The sequence below is a fragment of the Macrobrachium nipponense genome, chromosome 35 (genome assembly GCF_015104395.2).
Source record: "Macrobrachium nipponense isolate FS-2020 chromosome 35, ASM1510439v2, whole genome shotgun sequence".
In the NCBI taxonomy this organism is placed as follows: domain Eukaryota; kingdom Metazoa; phylum Arthropoda; class Malacostraca; order Decapoda; family Palaemonidae; genus Macrobrachium; species Macrobrachium nipponense.
Genome location: NC_061096.1, coordinates 16,434,012 through 16,444,449, shown reverse-complemented (window position 1 = coordinate 16,444,449; position 10,438 = coordinate 16,434,012). Strand labels below are relative to the sequence as shown.

The 10,438-nt window shown below is 36.8% G+C and overlaps 1 protein-coding gene across 1 annotated transcript; it reads left to right on the top strand.

The window, feature by feature from the left end:
- Positions 1 to 2,493: 2,493 nt before the first annotated feature.
- On the top strand, positions 2,494 to 2,964 carry LOC135208289 (undifferentiated embryonic cell transcription factor 1-like). The gene has a single exon (XM_064240392.1). It carries the CDS (start codon positions 2,494 to 2,496, stop codon positions 2,962 to 2,964), a length of 471 nt encoding a protein of 156 aa, XP_064096462.1.
- Positions 2,965 to 10,438: the final 7,474 nt, after the last annotated feature.

Genomic DNA, 10,438 nt, shown 5'->3' with positions numbered 1-10,438 from the left:
TTTTTTTTTACGGTGTCACTCAACCGTTGTTTGATCTGTCTATATTCCATTCTGAATGGAGAAACTACAAAATAGTCACCTTAAATATGAAACCTCCAACGCTTAAAAATCCTGTTTTCTCCTCTACCTTACTACAATTATATATTTTTTTTTCGTGATCAAGCTACTTTAGACCTGTCTTCGATTGGTCAGTTGACAAATAAGTTCCTTTCTTCGTCTCAATTATTAGTTTTCGGGAAAAAAAAAACACCCGTTGAGATGGTTTTTTGTCTGCTCGTCCGGCCTCAGATTTTTAAAATAGCTGAGGCTAGAGGGCTGCAAATTGGTATGTTGATCATCCACCCTCCAATCATCAAATATACCAAATTGCAGCCCTCTAGCCTAAGTAGTTTTTAAAAATTTTATTTACGGTTAAAGTTAGCCTTCATTGGGTCGCGGCTGAAATTTTCATTATCCGAGGCTGAGAGTTTCATACAGCATAATACGCTATACAGAAAACTCGATTGCACCGAAGAAACTTCGGCCCATTTTGTACTTGTTACAACTTGAAACGTGCCTTATCCAGCCATGTTTAGTCTCACATAGGTTCTTTATCTGTCATCAGTCTCCTCGATATGATTAAAGCGACGGCAGATTGTCTGATAAAATCACACCTTTCAAACAACTATACTACTTGATGACGATTTGATTACTTACGTGTGAATACGTTTTTTTGGCCAATGCTCTATTGAGGTCAAGTCTACCTTCCTGTACAACAACCTGAAACATTCTCATTAAAGCTTTTCCAGTATCGATTTCCCAGACTTTTCCATCCGGAAGATAAACACTCTGAGTTCTCACAAGGGTCGGAGAGACAGTGTACTACAAGCAGAGCTAATTGGAGCCTAGGCTGAAATTTATTTTTGTCGTCTGGCGTTGCAATAACAAGCAGATGTGCAACATGAAAAGACAGTTTTTGTCAGACATTTAACTTTTTTCAACAATTTGGGACGAAGTAGATTTTTTCCATTTACTTAGACTTTCATCCAGTTCGGTGTGATTAGAGGATTTTACTATACTCTGTTTTTTTTCATCTGTCCATCCGGCTGTGGGGTTTTTGTATGGTAACACTGCGTCCCGGGCTTTAAATAGTTACGCTACGTGTAAGTTTTAGGTAAATAAAAGGATATTTGGGTGTACATTTGCAACTGAAAAGTGTTTTAATAATTTACTGTATGCGAATTACACCATTAATATTCGAAATAGGTTATTGTTATTATTGTTGAATGTAAGCTCCCTTTTCGGGGTGGCGAATGGAACAGCCAGACGCAGTGGCGGGAAAACTGCTTCTCTCGCTGTTCACTACGGCAAGATGTCAACGTATTACTTCATTATACGTAAGTATATCAGTATGTACTGTTAATTTTTATAAAGTGCGTTTCAGCCAGATACGATATGACGTAACTTGGTTTAGCATCTGTTTGATGGAATTTGCGTCTGGCTGTTCCATTCGCCACCCCGAAAAGGCAGCTTACATTCGACAATAATAACAATATTCTATTTCGAATATTAACGGTGTAATTCGCAACCAGTAAATTATTAAAACACTTTTCAGTTGCAAATGTACAACCAGATATCCTTTATTTACCTAAAACTTACACAGCGTAACTATTTCAAGCCCGGGACGCAGTGTTACCATACAAAAACACCACTGGCGGATGGACAGATGAAAAGAGTATAGTTTGGTGTCAAGATAATGTGGAATTGTTTTGTTATTGTTGGACAGAGATGATTTATATTAACCAGTTTTTTTAGTTTTTGTTTTTCATTCTTTGCGAAAAAGGAAGTGTGTAAATAAGGTATAAGGTCAAAGAAATAAGTGTTTAAAGACAATAAGGCGAGAAATAAATGTGAACTGAAACCTGCTGAACCAAATTCGTCATTCCATTTGCAGTGACACGCCTTGACGAACCCCTGGGGCGGGGGTGGTGGGGGTGATTGACAATACACAACCAGGTAACTGTTGAGTCAGATTATGTTAATATGTCAGCACAAAAGACTCGAAGAGTTTGGTCACTTTAACCAAAATAGTTAAAAATATTAATTGTTCTACTTTTTGGCTAAGCCCTTAAGATCCTCTGATTTGAATGCAGGTAAACTTTGCTCGTAGCCTGCATAAAGTTCCAGGGTTTTGCATCTGCTGTAGTTTTTGGCACTTCCTGTTTCAGTGAAGTTCACAAATATACAGATCAGTTCTGACTTCTGATCCAGATAGTAAAGATCATTTCCTGGTTCAGAGAGTAAAGATGCAGATTCAGTTCCTGGTCCAGAGAGTAAAGATGCAGATTCAGTTCCTGGTCCAGAGAGTAAAGATGCAGAGTAAAGATGCAGATTCGGTTTCTGGTCCATAGAGTAAAGATGCAGGTCCAGTTCCTGGTCTAGATAATGAGGATGCAGTCTAATCCTGGTCCAGAGAGTAAAGATGCAGAATCAGTTCTGGTCCAGTGAGTAAAGATGCAGATTCAATTCTTGGTCCAGAGAGTAAAGATGCAGATCCAGTTTCCGGACCAGAGAGTAAAGATGCAGATCCAGTTTTTGGTCCAGAGTCAAGATGGAGATCCAGTTTCTGGTCCAGAGAGTAAAGATGCAGATTCAATACTTGGTCTAGAGAGTAAAGATGCAGATCCAGTTCCTGGTCCAGAGAGTCAAGATGCAGATCCAGTTCCTGGTCCAGAGAGTCAAGATGCAGATCCAGTTTCTAGTCCAGAGAGTCAAGATGCAGATCCAGTTTCTGGTCCAGAGAGTCAAGATGCAGATCCATTTCCTGGTCCAGAGAGTCAAGATGCAGATCCAGTTTCTGGTCCAGAGAGTCAAGATGCAGATCCATTTCCTGGTCCAGAGAGTCAAGATGCAGATCCAGTTTCTAGTCCAGAGAGTCAAGATGCAGATCCAGTTTCTGGTCCAGAGAGTAAAAATACAATCTAGTTCCTGGTCCAGGGAGTAAAGATGCAGATTCAGTTCCTGGTCCAGCGATTGAAAGTGCAGATCCAGTTCCTGGTCCAGCAAATAAAGTGCAGATCCAGTTCCTGGTCCAGAGAGTAAAGGTGCAGATTGAATACTTGGTCCAGAGAGTCGAGATGCAGATCCAGTTTCTGGTCCAGAGAGTAAAAATATAATCCAGTTCCTGGTCCAGGGGGTAAAGATGCAGATCCAGTTCCTGGTCCAGCGATTAAAGGTGCAGATCCAGTTACTGGTCCACCAAGTAAAGTGCAGATCCAGTTCCTGGTCCAGAGAGTAAAGGTGCAGATTCAGTTACTGATCCAGAGAATAAAGATACAAATCCAGTTCCTGGTGCAGAGAGCAATGATGCAGATTCATAAAAATTTTAATCAAACCCCACTTATTTTCCTTTTCTGTTCTTCTGGTCTAGAAATTTGCATTGCGGTGCCCATCCCATTGCCTGCTCTATTAAAAAAAAGAAAAGAATCAGAACTGAAAGTAGCTATTAAATGTTTAGTTTTATGAAGTCATCTCTTGAAAACGTGAAACAGTTGACAAATTAATACCTTCTCTTGTACAATTAAAACCAATCTCTGAAAGGAATTTTAACTCCTAGAAATTTTCTTTGGTAGAAAAGAATAAGAGTAGGCTTGTTATTAAAATAAAGTGAAGCTCAATTACACGTTCTTTACAATATATGTAAAGAATGCCAGCATCCACTTGAAAGGTATAATGAATGCGTTTTATTGAAAATGGCTGTGGGAAAGAAGGGCCTGGAAGGTTCTCCATCCGTCGCTGTGGAAAACTCCCTAGATAACAAGGATGATAAAGTTTGAGGCAGATACACAAAACTGATTTAGTTAAATATAAAAAAACTGACGAGTGTCAACGATCGTCGAAAATATTGCGAGAAAAAGGAAACTAGGAAATATATTGCTTCAGAACAGACAAGTTGTGAAAAAAGATAAAGGTTCTCATTTCTTAAAATATGCTTTGGAATTTTCCATCTGCAGAAAGATATATGGTTAAAATTTTGATTAAAATCACATATCAGACTTAATGACACGTTTGGCAAAGACTAAAGGAATGACTCGCTGAGATGATAATAAATGGCATTTTCCAAAGACAACGAGTCACCCCGAAAAGCGAAAAAAAGTGGCAAGAGGGAAGAGGAAGAAGGCACGAACACCCAGGAGACCGTCTTGAAGCAGAGCCTTGGGAGTGGGATGAAAAGAAGGGAGTGCACTGGTGGAGGAGGGTTAGGGGTTAGTTAGATGGAGCTCTTTTCTTCCCTCAGTTTGGGTCTATTGTTTGCCTTACAATACCTTCTTTTTTCATCCCGAACCTTCGATGGTTCCTGTTTCTTCTTATGAACGTCACTCCTGCCTTTCCACTACCTGTCCCTAACCCTCCCTCCCGTCTCTCTCTCTCTCTCTCTCTCTCTCTCTCTCTCTCTCTCTCTCTCTCTCTCTCTCTCTCTCTCTCTCTCTCCATTATTCCCCCGAGCTCTTCTCCTCTCAAGGGAACGGGTGAGAAGCACAAAGGGAATACGAAGGGGAGGAAGTGAGGGACTTATTGGATTCATGTTTTCCCTCCCTAGAGGACGACCTCCAAGTTCGACTGAGACCTTACCTTACAGACCTTACAGTTCGTTCGGGTTGCCCCAGATCCCTCAGTGTGAGGCACCTCTAATGTCTACCAGAGAGTTGCTAGTACATCTTCCGGTATATTTTGCATCTTCCAATCTTGGATGGTCTGGGATGCAGTTTAGATATTTGTCGAGCTTATTCTTAAACACATCTACGCTCACTCCTGATATATTCCTCAGATGAGCTGGCAACGCATTGAATAGACGCTGCATTATCGATGCTGGTGCGTAGTGGATTAATGTCCTGTGTGCTTTCCTTATTTTTCCTGGTATTGTTTTGGGCACTATTAATCTACCTCTGCTTGCTCTTTCTGATATTTTTAGTTCCATGATATTTTCTGTTATTCCTTCTATCTGTTTCCTTGCCTGAATTATCATGTAGCGTTCTCTTCTCCTTTCTAGACTATATAATTTTAATGATTGTAGTCTTTCCCAGTAGTCAAGGTCCTTAACTTCTTCTATTCTAGCTGTAAAGGACCTTTGTACACTCTCTATTTGTGCAATATCCTTTTGATAGTGTGGGTACCATATCATATTGCAATATTCAAGTGGACTACGAACATATGTTTTATAAAGTATAATCATGTGTTCAGCTTTTCTTGTTTTGAAGTGCCGTAACAACATTCCCATTTTTGCTTTACATTTTGCCAAAAGAATTGCTATTTGATCATTGCATAACATGTTCCTATTCATCATCACACCAAGGTCTTTAACTGCTTCCTTATTTGTGATTGTCTCATTATTAGGTCCCCTATATGCATATAGCTTTCCTTCTCTGTCTCCATAATTTATTGATTCAAATTTATCAGAGTTAAATACCATCCTATTTTCCTCTGCCCAATCATATACTTTGTTAAGGTCTCTTTGTAGAGCGTTCCTATCTTCATCACAAGTAATTTCTCTACTTATTCTTGTGTCATCAGCGAAACTACTCACTACCGAATCCTTAACATTACTGTCTATGTCTTCAATCATAATAACAAACAGTATTGCAGCTAACACCGTACCTTGTGGCACACCGGATATTACCTTGGTTTCATCCGATTTCTCATCGTTTGCAATAACTATCTGTTTTCTGTTGTGTAAAAATTCTTTTAACCATCTTCCTATTTTATCTACGATATTGTGTTTTCTAATTTTCTTTGCTAATATATTATGGTCTACTTTGTCAAAAGCTTTTGCAAAGTCTAGATAAACCACATCTGTTTCATTTCCGCTTTTCATATTTTTGAATATGTTCTCACGGTGGACTAACAGTTGGGTTTGTGTACTTTTTCCGGGTACGAAACCGTGTTGTCCTATATTAAACAAATTATTTTTTATTAAATGTTTCATAATATTTTTCTTCATTACCCTTTCATACACTTTCATAATATGTGATGTTAGACTCACAGGCCTATAATTACTTGCCTCAAGTCTTGATCCACTTTTGAAAGTAGGGGTGATATATGCTAATTTGTGCTCATCATAAATCTTGCCTGTATCTACACTTTGTCTTAATAATATTGCAAGTGGCTTTGCGATAGAATGAACTACTTTCTTTAACAAAATAGCAGGGATTCCATCAGGCCCTGCAGCAGCTCCATTTTTAATTTCATTAATTGCCTGCACAATATCAGCTTCATTAATTTCTATGTCAGCTAAATATTCACTATTTTCGTCCCTTACTTCTATATCATTATCTTCATTATCTATTTCTAGGGGTGAATTCTCTCTTATATCGTTCTGCCAGTATGTTGCAAATTTCCTTTTTTTTCATTCGTTAATCTCCCTTCAATTCTCAGAGGGCCTATTTCTATTCTTCTTTTATTCATCTTCTTCGCATATGAGTATAATAGTTTGGGGTTTTGCTTGATATTTAATAGGGTTTTTTCTTCCAATTCCCGTTTTTCATTTTCTTTTGATTGTATAATCTTTTGTTCTGCATTTTCTATCTTACTTTTTAGTTCTATAACTTTCCATGCATTTTTTTCTTTTGCAAGACCTTTTTTCCACTTTCTGATTTTCTGGAACAAGATCCTTCTGTCTCTTGGTATGCATGAATGATGTTTACTTTTCTTCTTCGGTATATGTTTATCCACTATTTTCTCTAATATTTTATATAATATCTCCGTATTTACCCTTATGTCATCGCTTACGAAAATGTTATCCCAATCTTTGTTAATTCTTCATTTATTTCTGACCATTTTTATATTTTTAACTGTAGAAGTTGTATTTTCCATATCCTTCCCACTTTTTCATTTCTTGCTTATCTCTGTTTTCACTTGCTTTGGAATGAACTGTTAATTCTATGACATTATGGTCTGAAATACTCGCATTATAAACTATTATTTCTTTAACATAATTCATCTCGTTCACAAATACTAGGTCTAAAGTATTTTCCTTTCTTGTTGGCAGGTGATTTATTTGTTGAATGTTGTATTCTAGTAGCATATCTAATAGCTTTTCGAATTGCCTCTTATCTTCTGCACTACTATTACTCTCTTTTTTATATGTATAAGTACATCCACAATCTCCTATTCGTTCTTTCCATTCTACGAAAGGAAAGTTGAAGTCACCAGATAGGAGAATAGTCCAGTCCTTGTGATTTCTACATATATCATCCAATTTTTCAATTATTAAGTCAAACTCTTTAGTATTAGGAGGTCTATATATTACTATGTTCATTAATTTTTCAGATTCAAATTCTACCGCTATTAGTTCACATTCTGAGTTACTATATTTCTCATATATTTTTCCTTGTTTTTTGTCTTTCCCATATATTGCGGTTCCCCCTTGATTCCTATTTTTTCTATCTGATTTATAAGTTTGGAACCCTTTTATTTGATCATCATTCCCAGTCTCTTGGGAATACCAGGTTTCACTTATATTCATTATATCTATTTTCTTTTCAATTTGGGTTAGTTCTTCTAAGTACTCTATTTTTCTTTTTGAGTTAGAGATGAGAGAGAGAGAGACGAGCAGGAGAGAGAGAGAGAGAGAGGTGGATTAATTTCTTGTCCTTGATGATATGTATATTTTGATTTGGAATAAATTTGTTCACCTTTGAATATTATACAGGATACACTAGATGTATTAAAACGTATACTCATGCCAATCAGTATTATAGGCATAGGATTGAAATTATTGAAGCTGTCAGCTGGATGCACGTGGCCAACATATATATATGCACGCACACACAATAAACTAATTATATATATATATATTAATATATATATATATAATATATAATATATATGTGTGTGGTATATATGATATATATATATCATATATATATATATATATATATATTATGTGTGTGTGTGTGTATGGATGTATGTATGTATGTATGTATGTGTATGTATGTATGATGTATGTTTATTATACACACACTTCACGACTCTTCACCACCGATATCTGAGTTGCATTAAAATCAATTGAGCTGTCAATAATCTGGTGCCTGTTGTCGTCCTGTCGCTTGGTTGCATCTCATTTAGGTATATTGCTCTCTCTCTCTCTCTCTCTCTCTCTCTCTCTCTCTCTCTCTCTCTCTCTCTCTCTCGTGTTTGGGCTAACGTACACATTTACTTTTTTTTTTTACACAAAACAACGCAAATAATTATGCTTTATATTTGCATATGTACGCAAGTATTACCGAAGTACGAGTCATTGAATTTTATTGCACGTCGGTCACTTTTGACTTATGAGCGATAAGATCCATCTCACTTGACAGCTGTCGCAGTCAGAAAAATTGTAGCTTTTGCGTCATAAACATTGACTTTTCACCACATAATGACTTTACAGCACCATTTTTAAATGTTTACCTGGTATGAAATATGGCCTCGTGGCATGAATTTGAAATAAGTTTTCAACGCTGACGTTCGGAATTATATAAAGTTTTGCAGTTGTGATCGTCAATAGCCACCGAGTTGCTTTTTTTTATAATGTAAGTTTTATTCTAATCGTCTTACTAACTAATAGTGGCATAATAAGAGACAATTGCAGGAACCATTTTTTAAAGTAAGTTACGTGATTACCTGCTCTATAAATATAGCAGTTTGATTATCTTGGTATCTGGATGAGTGTTGAAAATGATTCCGGACAAAGGAACATTACCGCAGAAGCCAGATGTCTGTACAATAGCTCTGATACCTCGTAATATCTTTATAGAGCTAAATTTTAACTCCATAATTATAGATGTAGTCGAACTCTTCAAAGTTATTTATGCTGGGGATGTCATACAATAAGTCATTATTAAATGTCGTGGTAAAAATGTCGAGAAAAACAAACTGTAATGGCCGTCATACATCCTTCGCAAATATGATTCTTATTTCCATGGACACTCCAAGCTGACCCTTGGTCAGCCCTTTCAAGAACTTGGTCTTGCTCATTGGATGCCATATAATCCGGATTGTCAATGACCAGAATCTTTTATTTTTTGTTCGGTGTCTAATATTCATTAAACATACCTAAAAACTCATGGTAAATCATGACATATTTTAGCATTCCTTTTAAGTCGACGAAGATATTAATGTGCTCTGATATTTCATGAAGAAACGGAAAATAAGTCCATCATATTTATGAATGTTATTCAGTGTAGCTTTCCATTTTCATATTTGAACCAGAATGATAAACTGAACTCAAGGTACCTCCTGCCTAAGGATGTTAGCATCAGGGAGGAGGGCGACACTCAACCCAAACCACCAGCAATTGCCTTCAGGATGAGGGTAGTCCCGTCAGTGCACCTTATGCGATACACTGTAGATATTCCTTAAGGGTCTTGCAGCGTCCCTTCGGCTCCTAGTTGCAAACCTTTTCATTCCTTTATTTGTACCTCCCTCCATATTCTTTGTCTTCCTCATAGTGCAACTGCGAGCTTTTCATCCTGTTACACACTTCAAACTTTTTATCTCAATTTCCGTTTCAGCGCTGAATGACCTCATAGGTCCCAGTGTATGGCCTTTGGCCTAAATTCCATATTTTGTTTAATTCCACAAGCGCAAAAGTTCCTGATGCAAGTAAGTTTTCCTGTACATGCTCAGTGGACTTCATCATTTGTGCAACATGCATTATTGCTGTGGCCAGAAATAGAATAGTTATAAGTAGCTTCAGCGGTGGTATTTCTAGGCTCAGTGAAGTCCCAGTCTTACTTTATTCCATTTTCAAGAACAAGAATTCTTTGCATATTTTTATCATTAAAATATAACGTCCAGAATGTTAATGAAAGTATGAAAGTGAAGTCAATTCTTATTATAATTCTCATGAGGTTTGTTCTTCCATAAATTGGTATCCAGTTAGTGATTCTGATATTTTTCTAATATTCTGGATTTTATTCCCTCTGCTGTTATTTCAGTGGGTTGCCTATGTTTCTTTGATCCCTTAAGTATGTTAAGTGAAGAGTGATGTTGTCCTATCGATGTTATGATTTTAGATAATGCCTGATAAGTTAAATAACAAAATTTCTGGGGACCCCAAAACCTGAGGTATGAAGTTGCAATGAAAAGAGGACGAATATTTATATATAATTGCTTTGTCCAAATTGCGGGAAGATAGATGCTGTATTCTTTGTCTTCTGAATGTGCAAAAAAAAGTTGCACCTAAAAAATATAGTTTTTTTTTTTTTAGTTGATGATTGTCTTGTCTAGCTGTGGGAAACTTATAGGAATTTATATAAAGAAAACGAAATGAAGATTCTCATAGATTGATGAAATAGTCTCGGGTAAAAGTCGATGCAGGGAAAGTAATAGAACGCAGTTGGGCATAAAGGAAAAAAAATATAATGGAGCCAGCAAAAAAATCGCTTAACCATGGGCACTGAATACACAGAAGAAT